Source organism: Lytechinus variegatus, chromosome 15, assembly GCF_018143015.1.
Source record: "Lytechinus variegatus isolate NC3 chromosome 15, Lvar_3.0, whole genome shotgun sequence".
NCBI lineage: Eukaryota > Metazoa > Echinodermata > Echinoidea > Temnopleuroida > Toxopneustidae > Lytechinus > Lytechinus variegatus.
In genome coordinates, this window is record NC_054754.1 from 15,387,148 (window position 1) to 15,404,771 (window position 17,624).

The following is a 17,624-nucleotide window of genomic DNA, read 5'->3' on the forward strand; positions in this document are numbered from 1 at the left end:
GTGTTAATAGAGGACCACACCCTGAGGTGTTAAAATTACACCCTACAGATTAAACATAACACCAAAGAGTGTAAATGTAACAACAAAAGGTGTTGTAATAACACCTATAGGTGTAAAACTAACCCCACCAATTTAACACCGGTGTAAAATAACTGGTGTGGTCCTCTATGTACACCGGTTAACACCACAGTTTTTGCTGTGTAGGCCTAAAAGAATAGTAGTCTGTTGTCGTGTAGCTATATGAATTGATTTCAGAACAATTTGTAAAAAAAAGGAATCAAGAAAAAATAAGGGCGGTGTTGTGTAACTCCTCACTACCCAATATTCAAATCAGAAAAAGGCGTCACTTTAATGCTCCCCTAGCCCCCCCCCCCATGAAAAAGAAAACACACACACGCACCCAATATCAAAATTCTACGGCGCCGCTCATATTGTTAAAAGTGTTCGGGATATCAAATATTGGTATTTCCATCTGTGGTTTCCAAGAAAATATGAATACAGTATACCGTTTCCCTGCGTGTTTGCATAGCTCGTAAGAATATACTTGATCATATTTGCATTCATATACACATAAGATGAATAGACCCATAGGCCTAATCGGGTTAATGACAAGGTTATCAATGATGTGTGGCCGACATCTAACTTGTTCATCAGTCTATTCAATAATTGACCATAGGCATAATTGACATAATTTTCCTGGGATGGTATTAAATGACAAAGAATAACTCGATTAATAATTCAACTCTTTCACTTGTATGATTCAGTGGACGCGCTCTAATCCTTGATCAAATCAACAAATTTAATTCTCAAATACCATCATTAACTTTCCATGTTTCTCATCAACATAATTTGCAATCTCCTATAATTCTAGGGAAAATCTTTGTAAGGATGAAAAACTATTCAACCTTTCTACTCTCCTTATAATTACACGTCCTCTTTCTTTTCTTCGTTATACTTCGTGGGAACGTCGCGACGTGGTCTCGTGGTCAAGAATCTCGTCTTTCAATCTGAGGGACGTGAGTTCGATTCCCAACCATGGCGTGTTTTCATTCAGCAAGAAATTTACCCACATTGTGCTGCACTCAACCCAGGTGAGATGAATGGGTATCCGGTAGGAAGAAATTCCCTTGAATATGCCAGAGCGCCTGTAGGCAGCATTGCTAACAATAACAACATTGAATGTGCAGTTGAGTATATACATATAGAAAGTGCGCATTAATGTGTAGTTATCATTATTACTGCCAAGTTCTTGTCTAAATCTTCTTGTTCTTCCTCTTTCTCCTCCTATTCTTCTCCCCTTTCATTTTCTTTATCTGAATCCCGGGGGCGGGGGCGCTTACATTGAGTTACTACTGCCCTTCTTGAGTTATTTCCCCAAAAATGTATTCCTTTTTGTATTTAGAGAGGAAAGTCGAGGGGAAATATAGCTAAATTGTCAAAGTGTACTTAAATCACGAAGGGCTGCATGGCAGGCGCGAAACCAGCTGTGGGGGGGGTAGTCCGTTCTAGCCAAGCGCACCCCGTAAAATTGCAACAAAACTAAATAGAAAGGGAGAAAGGGGAATAACCCAAAATGACTTCATTTTGGGAGTGAAATTACCTTTTCTCTTGCTTGTCAAAATTTTGAAGCAAAATGCACCCGGCTTGCTTCCTCGTCTGGTTGATATGTTCAACGAATTCACCGACGACAAAATGAATATCGCCGGTTTATACAACAATTCTGCATTTAAACACATGAGGCTGTATTCTGATAGCCATAATTAGTTAATCCTGGGTTAACTTAATCCACACTTTTAGGGAGTGCCACAACTGTCAACTCATTCACCAATTGAAAATGATTCAACTCGTGCATCAAATGAAAATGATTCAACTCATGCACAAATTGAAAATAATTCAACTCATGCACCAATTTAAAATTATTCTTATCATGCTGCAAACACTAATCATCAAAGATTTAATTGAGATGTGAATGGGCATACAAAAGGAAATACACGAATATCGTGAATTTGTATGAATTATGCGTTATAATTGTCACGGAGATGGAAGAAATATCATGAAACCCAGATCTCCATAGAAGTGGGATTTACAATTCTAGTTTAGATTATGGTTCAGCCAATTAAGGTTTAATTATTAGAATATCACCTCTGGCTCGAGGATTCAAATAGAAAGAAACTTTTTGAAGAGGGAGAGGGGGGAAGCAACAAGTGCAGTAATCGGGAATCATCCTGCATTCATCATTGTCCATGAACAGAGTGTTTTTCATTACAAAAACGTATTTTGATTTTTTTTTGTGTACGCAATGTGCACTGACGAAGAATGTGACTTTGCCCTTTTGGGAACTATGGTTTTACTTTTAAGGGCTTTCTACCATTAATAGTTAGTGTTACCGATGTAGAGAGGGAGAGACGGAAAGAGAGATGGAGAGAATATTTCTACAGAAGCCCTAAGATTTTTCAATGAAACGAATGAGGGCAAATTAAGCCAAAATAGATTGAATTCGACTGCCGGAATAATCATGCCTTCATCGGAATGGGCGAGACCAATTCCTGACCGATGCCTCGTTAATTAGTTACATTGCCTATAAACATCAAACACTTGCTCAATTAGTTATACTCAAAGCACATTTAAGTAAGAAATTGCATCTTGGATAGCGCCATATAAAGGAATTCCTCCGTTGCTAGCCGGGGAAGCCGCGGCGAGAACTGCCTTCAATATTAATTGCTCTTTTAACGGGGCTATATCACCGAATAGTGATTACCAATAATTATGGGCAATCAACATAATATGCCACCATTGCGATTCATCCGATAGAAAAAAAAAGCATTTTCATGAATGATTTAGTAATAAATCAGCCACAAAAATCGTTGCGCGGCTCCTGATAACAAAGAAGTTACAAAGTTACACATGACGTAAACTTTTTCAAGTTTTCATTTATTTGTCTTCCCACTTTATTGATACCTTTTCATACAAAGTCTTATGAATTAATTATTGTAGTGCAAAAATAAAGACTATACGGTATTTACATATCATGTAAAGAAGGCGTATACCCTCTGAAGTTAGGATTTGTGTTTCAATTATCCATATCGTCATTTTCGCATACATTCGTAATTCCAAAGCTTCGTTATACCGAAGGTTCGGATATTCCGAAGGTTCGTTATTCCGAAGGTTCGTATTTCCGAAGGTTCGTAAGTCCGAAAACGAAATGAGGTTCGTAATTTCGAAGGTTCGTTAGTCCGAAAACAAAGTGAGGTCGTAATTTTGAAGTTTCGTTAATCCAAAAACGAACTGAGGTTCGTAATTCCGAAGGTTCGTTAGTCCGAAAACGTAATGATTAACGAACCTTATTTCGTTTTCGGACTAACGAATTTCCTGAACATCGAACCTCATTTCGTTTTCGGTTTATCGAATCTTCGGAATAACGAACCTTCGGAATAACGCCACAAATGTCCGGATTAGCGAACCCTTTTACGTTTTCGGATTAACGAACATCGAGGTATAGGCAATTTACGTGTTTCGGAATAACGAACCTTCGCAGTTACGAAGCGTAACCGTCATTTTGACATGTAGGCCTGATGGGTAGTCTAGAAGCACAGACTCACATTTGACACTTCAACCAATTATACCATGTCAAGTCTTTAAGACTAGACGCCAAATTCCTCTGTCTGTGTCCAGCCACATTACATAGTGAATCTAATCTCGCTCCTTTAGACTCTGAATTATTAGGGTCTATGCCTGCAGACTATAATAACCTGATGGCTACAGTCATATCGTCATAAAATCGACCCCAGAATGACGTCATTGCCAATGGCACACAGTCGGTCATTGGAGTATGTTCCGTTGGTGTGACTGGTCCGGATATAGACTCTTTCACATGAGTGAAAATCACCGGAAGTTAGCCCCTCCAAAAAACAAACAAAAGGTAACTATCTGGAAGCCTCCTTAACTGACGTGTTTTGGGTCTAGATCCTAGCTGATTTGCTAGAAATTTCGGTATGGTACACCATATAAGCAGACGGCATAATTATGTTTTCTATTATTATCATAATTCTTAATTTTCATGAACATTGGCAGGTAGAATTTATATAGCGCCATTTATCTTTTAAAAAAAATAATAAAAAAAAATCAAATGCGCCGGAACATTCAAAGGCGCCGATAAATGTCATGCCAAATATTGTTACTTAACTCTCATTTCCTGAAACTAATAGGTAACATTTTTATATTCATTTTTAAAATGACAGGTCTACATTCGTTTGATCAATAATAATTCTCGGAATCCTGATTTCTGATAGAAGCATTGTCACAATGGCAGTAACCAGTATACTAAGCAACCGAGGCTAGATAATCCCGTTTGTCACATTATTGGGCCCATCATCATCATCATCACCATCATCACCATCATCATCATTACCATCATCACCATCGATCATGGGCGGCGGAAGCGGGGGGGGGGCGTGTTCCCCTAAATTTTAGGTGGGGGACGATCCCCCTCTAATATGTGTTTTTTTTTTTGCTTGTCATTTTTTTTCCCTGCGTCCCCCTATAATTTGTGGTTGATAACCCTTTTTTATTGCTTGTCAAAAAATTGTGTGGTGGTCCCCCTAAAATCTTTGGCTTCCGCCGCCAATCATCACCATCATCAGTCATCATCATCAACACGTTTTTGTCGTTGTGTAATCATTGGTATGATTATCACCAGCTTTGCTCCTACGACGTTGCCGTTCAAACACGACGTGGCCGTTCATCGACCTACGGTGCTTGCAGCGACGCAGACGTATGACTGGCCAAACATTTATTCATTATTGCTGATATCAAGAAACACGGAATTAATGTAAAGTTGGGCTTGTCATACGTGGGCGTCGCTGAACGCGTTGCTGAGCGAAAACTCACTAATTATAGATAGAGTCCATGCTAGAATTAGTCACACAGAGACTATAGCTATACACGTACATCGTCCATCGACAACGAAAGTCGACAAAACAACGTTATCATGTCAACATGATGCGATACGTTATCTCGCCAATTTAACTTATGGAAAGGCTGGATAATGTGGATATAAAGTTATATCATTCTCTCCATTTACTTTTTATGAAAATGTGTCAACATGACGAGATATCGTATCTCGCTATGCTGACATACAACATTTTGTATGTCGACTTGACGAGGTAACTTGTCTCGACACCTCGACAGCTTCCGTAGGCCACATATAAAAATGAACATCTAAGAGTATGAAATAAAATTAAATGTGTGGTCTCTTAAAATAGTTAATTACGTCTATGGGTTTAGTTTAATCCTATGGGCAGCCATTTCATTGTAATAATCCTGGGTTGCATCAACGCATTTTATCATGTCAGGGGTCATATCATCACGTGGTACCGGAGGTCTTGGGGCATTAAAACACGTGCTGTTTAGAGCCATATGATAAGGGCCCCTCAGTGTACCGTCTTCCTTCTTGAGCGGGTAGAGACTTCGCCAATCTAAGGAGCAGTCAGGAGAACTATCCCATTCAAGGAGACTCGGATCATAGGGCATGCCCGTCGCCTCACACAGCTTAGGTAACAGCTCGGCCGGGTGGTTTGCTAACTCATCCGAATCGATGATCACTGGGTTGGGATCGATGTTCTCGCGGACGTGTTTCCACAGGTCGAACTGGCACTTGTACATATAACCAGGCAGCATGAACGGGACGTCAGTCGTCATGTCGAAGTTCTCGTCCTCGAAAGAATCGCCCGGATCCTCTCCCTGCATCATCGTCATGTTTTTGAGTTGTACCATGAGCAATCGGCGCCACGACGGAAACATGCAATCTGGTCTGCGGATGAGGAAGACATGCTTGAAGTTAGACTCCTTGCAAGGTAGCGTGTCGTAGAAGCCTGTGACGGCGTATGCCATGTCCTTGATAACTTGCGATTTACCCGGTGGTAATGAGTCTAGCTGGTTCCGAACACTGTCTCGTCTGAAAGTTAAAGAAAAATATTGCCATTGCGTTATAATATGATGGTTGTTGTTTAGTCATAAACGTTGGACTCTAAATCAATTTAATTCTAATCATGTCCCATCTTCATTCAATATAGAAAAAAATAATCACTTCTTGAAACAATTCATATTCAATTTGCCTATAGGCTTATGTATTTAATAAGTGTTAACAAGGAAATAGGCACGGCTCGCCACCAAACCCAATACCCTCCAGTGATCTGAATAATTTTGCAGAACCCAAACTGCACCACATATCACGCCGATTCACATTAATTGTCCGCTTTTCATAACAATAGTAGATTCACAATGTGTTCCCAAATCAAAATTCAAGCGAAACTACCCCAAACTAGGTTCCATTGCCCCACCACCCCACTGCCCACCTCTTTTCTACTATTGACATTATTTGTCGCTAAACTGCAAAACGTCGCGGTGCATCTCTAGACGAGTATGTACATGCATGTATATCAAGTCTCCTGTCTCTTTTGATGCCAAATTTTAGACAAGGGAGCGATGGTGACGAGGGATGTCAGCTAGCGATAAAATACAGTTCAGTTATGCAGACGTCGTTGCTATGCCAGTGCATAAATTATATTTTCTTGAGCAAAGGTCCTACATGCAGCCCCTTGTTAAGAATTACCATTAAAAACGGAACCCACTTCGATCAGGTCAATTATGCTCCACTAAAACGGCAACAGCGGTATATTCTTGTCAGGTCATATATAGTCCGAGGCCTTATTCCATCACCGGGATTCCATCTTATTATTATCATTGATATTATTAGCAATAGCAGTACTAGTAGCAATAGCAATAGTAGTAGTAGTAGTAGTAGTAGTAGTAGTAGTAGTAGTAGTAGTAGTAGTAATATCAGTAGTGGTAGTAGTAGTAGTAGTAGTAGTAGTAGTAGTAGTAGTAGTAGTAGTAGTAGTAGTAGTAGAAGTAGAAGTAATAGAAGTAGTAGTAGAAGTAATAGTAGTAGTAGTAACAGTAGAAGTAGTAATAGTAGTAGTAGTAGTTCGGAAGTAGTAGTAGTAGTAGTAGAAGTAGTAGTAGTACTAGTAGTATAGTAGTAGCGTAGTAGTAGTAGTAGTACGGTAGTAGTAGTTGTTGTAGTAGTAGTAGTAGAAGTGGTAGTAGTAGTATTACAGTAGTAGTAGTAGTAGTAGTAGTAGTAGTAGTAGTAGTAGTAGTAGTAGTAGTAGTAGTAGTAGTAGTAGTAGTAGTATTAGTAGTCGTAGTATAGAAGAAGATTTTTTTTCTTTGAGGGGGTCGAACTCACATGATGAGAGATGTATCAGTTTCCCCTGGGGCGAACTCTTTTTCCATTTTAGATCCTTTAAGTGCAGATGCCATACCCTTAGAGAATGCCTCTGCGTTGAAATCTTTGGCATATCGAGGCAAGGGGAAGCCCATCTTCTTGCATGAGAGGTCGGTAAAGAAGGCGAGGCAGTACGGTTCGAACCAGGCCTGTAATAGCGAGAGGAGAGAGAAATAAAAGGATGGAGAGAAACAGAGGATGATGATGCCATAGTAAGTGGTTTCGATGGGCTGTTGTTTATTTCCAATTTATTGGTCTAATATGCCAATTCGTCTAATTATACCGACTCGTCTATCATTCGGTCTATCATCAATTCGTCCACTATCCACATGGTCAATTTGCCATTTCGTCCACTCACGATTTCGTCTAATAACCAGTTGGTCCAATAGCCATTTAGTCCATAATTATTGTGCGAAATGAATGAAACGAATATGGGCATTAGACCAACTGTTTATTAGACGAACTGGTGAATAGACGAAGTGATTATTGGACCAAATGGTTGTTAGACGAAATATAGATGGACGGAATGGCAGTAGACTAAATGAAGGTAGACCATGCGATGAGTGGACGAGTTGGCAATAGACGAATTGGCAGTTTACCTCTGTTTTGGTGTAAGGCTTTAATATGCCTGTCGGTGGAAGTTTTTAAATATTCTACTTTATGAGATGATATCGCAATGACGATATACAACTTTCCATAAGTCAAGCTTCATTGCGATATTAAGGCAACATGGCAAGATTGAATATCTCGCCACCTTTAATGCTCCGTAACAGGCGTGATGAGAGAGAATATTATCTAATGTGTAGATAGTGGAATATCGTGACAAAAGCTTGTCATTGCATGTACATGGTATAATAAAGGCCTCTTGACATATTGTGATATTGTGATATCACAAGGGGGATGGAATGGATCCCATCATCCTAATTCGACAATTGAATTGTTTATATTAAGCACAAACGGAGCTTCATTAGAAAAATAAGCATATTTGGAGCTCTATTTAATTATATAATACAATTAATATCCATAAATTAGCATAATTTAATACCTGAAATATTTTATATTTTTTAAAAATTAATAATGTTTTTTAGTAGATAACATCGCCGGTGATATGCATGATGATCACTCGGTCCACGGCCGGGAACTAGTGAGGGGGAAGGTGATTCCACCTGACCCCCCCCCCCCCGACGCATAACCTCTAACACTTTAAAACATTTGAGCAACATATACTGCCAACACAACAATTGGTTAAACAAATTATCCAACTCTGGGTTACTGGGTAGTTTTCAACCAATTCTGTGTAGTTTTTACCCAATAAAAGCACACATTATTGGTTTAAAACTACCCAGAATTTGATAAAGTTTCAACCAATTGTTGTGGGGACAGTATGTTGCCCAACATTTTCAAGAGTGTAAATTAAGCTCGGCCTGGTTAGGTTTAATAAAGAATTTCAATTAAGGAGTTTGAATGTTACCTCTATATCTTAAAGGTCAAGTCCACCAAAAATGATGATTTGAATGAATAGAGAAAAATCAAACTAGCATAACGCTTAATTTTTTTTATCAAAATCGGATGAAAAATAAGAAAGTTATGACGTTTCAAAGATTCACTTATTTTCACATAACAGTGATATGCACAACTCGGAGACATGCAAATGAGATAGTCGAAGGACCAACTTGACTGAACATATAGTATTAAACAATGCTTATTCCACATGTTCATGGAGGAAATACCCGTTGTTTCACATGACAATGAGCGAGGAGCAAATTAGAATCTTTTGTTATTCATACAATAAAATACAAAAGAAATAGTGAGTGGATGACGTCATCAGTCTTCTCATTTGCATACCGACCAGGATGTGAATATAACTGTTTTGTGAAATTAAGTGAAACTTTAAAATATCATAACTTTCTTATTTTACATCCGATTTTGATGAAATTTTTATTGTTATCCTTGTTAGATTTTTCTCTCTTTATTCAAATCACCTTTTTGTTGGGGTGGACTTGTCCTTTAATGAGGGTAAAATCATGAAAATCGTGATAGTGTTGATGATGGCATGTCGGGGATGAAGATGAAGATAGCAATGATGACGATGACGAAGATGCTAGTTATGAATGACACAGAGCAGAGTTTAAGGGTTATCAAAATTAAAAGTAATTAACTTCTCGACCTACCTGTGTATTTGGCAGGAAACTAAGGCACTTCAAAAGACATGTTGAGATTGACCGAGGAACACCCCAGATGATCACACGAAATGTCTTTTCATCGGCCATCGCGGAACTATAACAAAACAATATTACACCATGCACTAATCATTATCAGACCTATCTGTTTGTGTCACACGCTACATAAGGTCGTGTCCATCCCTTTCCTAAAAATTCCTTTAAAAAACAGACGGAAAGTTAAAGAAGGCACATTTTCGCATTACTTGCACGAAATAGTCATATGCAAACGAACGACCAATGACATCATAAACGCTGTTTTAATTGTATTTTATCGTACACTGCAAAAATATATTCTTCGAATTTGAACGGTTGCCACTTATATATACATGTATAAGAATAATTTAATCTTTGTATCTGGCCCGCATCAACTACTAATTACGTCTAGATTCGTCATTTGTTGAGTCACCGATCCTGTCACAGAACCCATGGACTACTAAAACATACCAAATATATATTTTACCATATACTGGTAATTATTTGAAAATACGAAGGATTCGTATTCATTCCAGTTAGGCCAATATGTTTTTATAACAATGATAGCTTACTCCAGGAGTTTACTGTATTCACAATAATCAACAAGGCCGGCAGTCAGATGAATTCCATTTACCTCTCTTGAGGACATTCACAGCCAAAAATACATTAATTTATGAAGTCCCCAATATCTGGAATTATCTTGATAAGTGTCCTGAAAATATCCCCATAGATCTCTAAACACATTTAAAAGTAAATTAACGAAAATCTTATTCATGTCTTGCAATCTTTTCTAAAAAAAATAACATTATACAGCCCATGTTATGGGGCTATTGCATCGTTTTCCTCTCGAATTCCCGAGCGAAAGCGGTATGTGTCCTTGGTGACTTGGCAATCACACCACTGCATCAATAAGATGAGTATATGACAATATTGTATTAATAATACGGAAGTGCTTGAAAGGACATGAAAGCTCCGCCCCAAAAAGACGTTTTGGAGGTCACAAGCATTTCACACGTAAAATCGTACTGTAATTTGAGTGAAACTGGAATTCACCTCCAGAGAAGATTTCGAATTCGTGATTGTGATTAGCATTCGTGATTCTAGTTTGCTTTCACACGTGCTAAAAAGTAGTCATTAGCCTCATTTTTCACTATAGAATCGTCATTCAAATTACGGGTTTATTTCACCGTGTGAAAGGGCGGAAAGTAAATGATTCTTTTAACCGATTAATGACTGCAGGAATGACTTACAATTTGGATATGAGAATAATTCTGTATAATCTTTTTGAGACGGGTTCACTTAGGGCCTTTCACACGTTCGTGAATATTGAATCATCATTGAAATGATGATTGCTACTGTAATCGTGACTGTGATTAGCGTTCGTGATTCTCTTGTTCTAATTTGGCTTCACCCGTGCTAAATATAATAATATAATATAGCGCTTAACACATTGGAACGACGTCTCTAAGCGCTTTACAGATATATTATTACCCCGGTCATCGGATCCTTGCATGCCCGCATACAATATATGCACCTTCTCCACTCTCTGGGGAGCATTCTAACAAGAGTTCCAAGACTTAATTACTAAGCATACTACATAGGCTTTCGCATCCTACTGGGTACCAATTTAACACCTGGGTGGAGAGTGGCAAATTGTGGAATTGACGCCTTGCCAAAGGACAGGCGAGAGTCAGAACCGCTACACAACGGCGCTTCCACAAATATTCGTCATTAGCCTAATTTTTCACTTGAATCATCATTCAAACTACGACTTTTTTTACCGTGTGAATGGGCGGTTACATGGATGATTTGGCCCGAAATAATGAATTAGATTCTTTCCAGATCTACATGTACACGTGTTTCCATTTTCTATTCTTCTGTAAAATCCACTTGCTTTTTCCAACTTGGCCGAATTTTCTCATATATGTTTTATCTGTAATATATTCCATGAAGTGCATGAGACCTTTACTTTTGAAAGACTTGACACAAATCTGGAACTATTGTTACAGATTTGTGTCAAGTCTGTACTGATCTCAATCATGTTTTCAATAGCTCTGAATAAAATGGCGATACTGTCGAATATCATATTTACATAGAAAAACCATTTTTCATCCAATATATGGAGTACAATAATCAAAATACAATTCCCATTTCATTCGTTGATTCCCGATTAATTCTCTGAAATTTGATAAATAATTCAAAATTCATAATTTCAAGTCCCCAATATTTCTAATCAAGCCACCATCGCAGTTCACTTAACCGTCTTTTCCTCTCCATGAAAAAGTCATACATCAATATTTTAAGTTCCTGAAATATCGAATGCGAAATTGGATTGAGTGACGTTATAAATATCAACTTTTGGTATATGAAAGTTTTTACCGATTGTATTTTACCCATTAAGGGTCTCTTTGTTTCCACCACGAGAGGGAGTTTTTCATTTTGCTCAAAATTTCTTTATAGTTTATAGGCCTACTCTCTTTTACTTGAATGTCTATGCTAAAATATGCCCCCAATATACTGTATTTATTAATGGTGTACTTTCCGAAAGGGGTGTCCCGGTTTGTTCTTGGTTAACATTGCCTAACAACATTACATACATGTAATGTATTTTTTTTATAGGACTTTTATTCAATTTCAATCTAGATAAACTTGCAAAACTTCATTAAAAAAGTATTTCTAAACGGTTCATTTAACTAAGATCTTTAACAAAAAAGAATATACTCGGCATAAAGAACTTGTTTCTCTTCTGTGTCTCCAAATTGGAAAACAAAAGCAAACTATCATTTCGAATCACGTGGGAGAGTGTTTCAATACAAAGAATAAACAAATAGGGAGATAATGAATTTCATAGTCTCACTCCCCTATTGACGTTGAAGTAACCAGTTGAGTATATCCTCAATTCATAACACAATGTTTATGGGTGTGAGCCAAGTATACATACTATCAATCCGTTACGAAAGAATGGACCAAACCCGAATGAATATAACTCATTTTGGAAATAAAAATATACATGCGAAAATGAATCTAAAACTTTTTCAAAATAATTGGAAAGTAAAAAAAAAAAACCCAGAAAAAACAGGCATATTGAGCTATGGTATATATTATCATCACCTGTTTCCATACAACCCACTTGATCTGGTGAAAGTATTCCATCCAGAATATCCTTTATTCGTGTTGAAAGGACTTTAGCAAAAGAGATATAGGTCTATAGTTCTTAGCAAAAATATACTGAAAACTCTTAAACGATAGTCATACATGTATACTGGATCACGTAATGAAATACATATTAAATGGGATCACCCTATAATAAAAACTTTATTTTAATAATATTTCGTAAGATATAAAAAAAAATATTGTCGAAGATGAAATTCATCAAAGAATAAAAAATTATTAGAATTCTAATTATTTAATTTGTGACGTCATAATTATGCGACCAGCTTTGCTACATCATGGCAAAAGAAAATCAATGAAATGTCATTTTCTCAGAAAATCGAAAATGTTTTTTTACAATGTAATGTACATTCTACCTTAATTTTATCAATAGGCAAATCATTTCACACCCGGTTTCTAAAACGAAAACAAAAATAAGTCATCATGAACCATTAAAAAATTAAATTTATCCATTTATATTAATATGTAATTAACATGGGGCAACTGTTATGAAGTCACAAATCCAGAACTTTTAATTCTAATAACTTTCTTAATCTTAAATTTCCTCAAACCTTCACCAATATATTTTTTTTAATTTTTCTGCTTATATTTCTACAACAAACTTTTAATAAAAAGTTTTATTCAGTCTGAACTTCCTCTTGTACATGCATTACCCGGGGGGGGGGGGCCACTTACATTGACGAGTGGATACCATGCGCGACCAAAAAAACACGTAAAAAGGATGTCTTTTTCACGATAGGGCACGTTACGTACGTAACGTGATAAGGGTGTCAAAGACACAAAAATAATGAAAAAAGGGTATCTATTTCGCAAGGAAAATTACGTGTTTAGGGTCGAATTTGCGGGGATGATAAAACAAAGATAGAATGTTTTATAAAGGATGTCTTTTTTGCCCCAACACTTCGTGTTTAGGGTCCGATCTGCGCGAGGTGTAGATCGAAGGTGGGGTCGTTCTAAACCGAATAACCGAAGGACCCGTAACAATAAAACATTCCTTTACTTGTTTAGGGGTTCATTTCAGGGAACATTTGCCAAGAGTATCGTTTTGTTTCCAATACTTGTAAAGGGTAGGGTTTCAAACGCCAATACTTGTTAAGGGGTGCATTTTCAGAAATGGAAATTACGTATTTAGGGTGCTTTTCGAGACCCCATGGTCGCGCATGGTATCCACTCGTGAATGGAAGTGGCCCCCCCGGGATGCATTACTACTTTGCTTGAACTGGTAATTTGAAAAGGTTTCCTAATGATTTTTACTGGTCCAGTTAAAAATCTACTGGCCCAGTAAAAATATACTGGATTACAGTAAAAAATATATAAATAAAACCATAAGGTTTTATTTATATATTTATTTTCCTTCTGGGCAGTACACCCCCCAGCCTACGCCCTTGAGATGTAGTGATATGCATGGAGCGTGCGTATAATAATATCGTACAAAACTACTAGTACAATCACTGGTCATGCATTGCTGGTCGTGAGAATTAGGAACTCTGTGGCCAAGTCATGACTGTAGTTCTAGAAAAAGTAACTTATAATTGTACATTATTGCAAGTCCCAATCTATATAGCTTCATGCTGATATGGTATATATCTCACACATCGAAACATTATACAGAAGAGTATATTGTAGGCATGCACTTACTTCTTTTTATTAATCCGTTTCGTTGAACTCAGGCCCTCCCTATTTGGTTTTCACGTCTGCGGACTGCCAAGAGGAAGCTCTCTCCCATGTTATAAGGTCTCGCATAGTTGAGTTTTGAGTTGTATTGTCCTGGTTTATTGTTCCCTTTCATAGAGCTCCGATTGTCCTTTCTCTATATAGTCTGCAAACGCAGACCCTGATTGAAACAAGTGTGTCTCCAGGCAAAGACTAGCACGTACAAAACGTTTCCAGAAGGAGCAAGAGGGCCTTTTAGTACACAAGGCATGAGTAGGCTGCAAATTCGGACACCTCGAGTGAAGGGTTTGCACAGCAGACTACTTTCTCTGTTCTCTTATTTTCTTTGAACTCCTGGTTCTGGCTTCTTCATGGTAGGGGTCAATACAGGGGTCAATAGAGATCCGTTTGGCCCAGTGGGTATTGTGAACAGATTTTCCCTTGCACAATACACTGTACATGCGTGCGTGCAATAATGATCCTTCACCCCACCCCTCTCTCCCTCTCTCACCCCCGCCCCCTCTCATCCCCTCTCTACTCCTCTCTTTCTTTCATAGCAGACCTGATTTCTTCTCATCTCTTTTTCTTACCCCCCCCCTCTTCAAATAGGACATTTTAAGGGTCATCCTATTGAACGAGAAAACCCATCAAGCATAAACACCGAAAATTTCGTCAAAATCGGAAAAATAAGAAAGTTATGACATTTTTAAGTTTTGCTTATTTTTCACAAAATAGTTATAGCCCATTTTAGTCACATGCAAATGCGAGAATCTCCCTCACTATTTTTTTTTTAATGATACAATGTTTCAATTTTTACATATTTGACAGTATAAGGACCAACTTAACTGAACCATAAAATGTTAAACCATGGTAATTTCACTTGTTCAAGGAAAATAAAACTTTGTTTCACAGAATAAGGAGAAAAAAGGAATATTTCATATCATAAAATACATAAGAAATAGTGAATGAGTGATGTCATCAGTTCCCTCATTTGCAAACCAACTGGAATGTGCATACAACTATTTTGTGAAATTAAGCGAAACTTGAAAAAGGTCATAACTTTATTATTTCACAATCGATTCTGATTAAATTTTCAGTGCTATGCTTGTTGGATTTTTCTCTTTTAATTCAAATAAAGTTTTTTGGGGGGCTGGACTTGTCCTTTCTAATCACGCAAATAAAACTGAATTTATACATGCACTTAAAAAGGGCAAAAAAGCACAAATGAAGATGTAAAAGAAAATCTCACTTCTGACATGAATTTTATTCATTACATTTCCAGGAATACATGTATAACTGTGAGATATTTGTGACACACATTTGTCACATTTTTATTTCTCAAGTTAAGATTACTGCAATTTCGAAGGCATAAGAGAAAACATATGGATGATACAACAAATTATAATATGATTGTAAATATGAGGCTTTACTTTTCCTGAAAATCCGATCAGGAAAATAATTGTCTGTTTCTTCATGCTTGGTTAGAATTAGTTTCTATCAATTAATGAACTATCTACTGGTAATTCAGAAATAACATATGATCTGTGGGTAATAGAATAGTAACACAAATGGAACAGACTCAAGACCGACCAAGTTTATAAAATTATTAAAAATGGCGTATCACTGGTCGATTTCAGGTCGGCATCATTGGTGTTACCTTAGTATTAACAGATTCTCATAATCATTCTCTTTATCTGGAATCCCATATATGGAGTAGCTTTACAAAGTAAGCAAAGTGCAGGGAGAGACATCCTTTTTTTTTTTTTACATGTAAACAAATCCCATAAAGACTTTGCCACACTTTGCCATTCTTGACCCAGGTGTTCAATGGGTATCCAGTGGGATGTGAATGTCAATGTGATTAGATTCGCACGTGTACACCGATGAACGGTTGCATGGCCAGGATACTCCCCAGGGAGTGGAGATGGTGCACTTTCTGCATGAAAAAGTGATGGATCCTATGACCAGGGTAATAATTATTACAATGTAAATCGCTTAGAAACCAACGTATGAAGCGCTATATTAATGTAACTTTTATTAATATTATTAAAGACAGCCAAATGAGTTAAAGGTAAATGCCAGTTTTGGTAACGATATAAAAATGAGTTCGTACTGAATCTAATGAAATGACCACCAAAGTGTCTGTTTGTATGAATAAAAAACATGTGCCAAAGGATTCTGGAAGAAATTCTGGAGAAATTAGCAAATAAGCACAGGATTCAGGTAAGCATCGGGCACGACATTCAAAGCAATAATAATACACTGTTCCATGTGCACTTATCTGTGTTGGTGATCTTCAGTGTGAACATTTTTAAGCGTAGATTTCAAGATTTCACAAAGTTCAGTTTAAAACTGTACTAGATCCTCGATGATATACTGGCAATTAAGCCTGGTTTTACAGACTTTCTCATGAAATCAGTGTTTACTGCAACTACTGGCATTTCTCTTCAATTCATGCATAGAGACCTGTAGATGTTATGCATCTATTAATAACTGTACCATTGTTATTATTATCATTATTATTAAATCAAATGTCACTAACAGAGCTGAAAATGAAAACAAAAGAAGTTGAGGGATTCCATTTAAAGTTTCACAAATGTACAACCTTTGTTTTACAATATCTAAGAAATTGACTTGATAGACCAAACATGTGTTTCAAAATTTATCCATGTAACATAGCATTAGAAGTAAATGTACAAACAATAAAGAAGCAAGACTATCCACATTAAAGATAATCTAATATTTTATTGAAGAAACCTTTCCTCTACATTATATTGACCAAGGAATGCTTAATAACATGGAAATAACAGTTTGTATCTCTTTCTTTGTGTAGTTGGAACTAGATAATTAGTTTTATAAAAAAATCTCCAGAGAGAAATTCCATTTTTAATCAGTATCTTATATAACAGCATTAATTAACTGTATCAATATTCTCTGATATTATACAATAACATCAACAGATTGTGTAACTGTGCACTTTCGTCTTCACATTATCTTTCTTTTTTTCAGATTTGGTATCTTTCTACAGCTTGTTACATTCAACATCTTGGATCATGAAAAAAAACTACAACACATTAATAATATACAGATTAGGTGACGACACGCTGACAAATGTCCTAGAAATTTGATTCCTGTAGTTATTTCTAACAGGCATTCACAAATATGTGGCGGGTGACGGAGTATCCTGTTTGTTGTGAGGCTTAAAGGATTAAAGGGGAAGTTAACCCTGAAGAAAACTTTTGTAAAAATAGCAGAAAAAATAGTAAAAAATATTGATGAAGGTTTTGAGGAAAATCCGTTAAAGAGTAAGAAGGTTA

The 17,624-nt window shown here is 36.9% G+C and overlaps 1 protein-coding gene across 1 annotated transcript; it reads right to left on the reverse strand.

Annotated features, from left to right (window-relative positions):
- Positions 1-4,532: 4,532 nt before the first annotated feature.
- On the reverse strand, positions 4,533-14,422 carry LOC121428665. The gene is made up of 4 exons (XM_041625453.1): positions 14,293-14,422; positions 9,460-9,565; positions 7,250-7,437; positions 4,533-5,953 (listed from the first exon to the last, which is right to left on the reverse strand). Exons 2-4 carry the CDS (start codon positions 9,556-9,558, stop codon positions 5,272-5,274), a joined length of 969 nt encoding a protein of 322 aa, XP_041481387.1. The 5' UTR covers positions 9,559-9,565; positions 14,293-14,422; the 3' UTR covers positions 4,533-5,271.
- Positions 14,423-17,624: the final 3,202 nt, after the last annotated feature.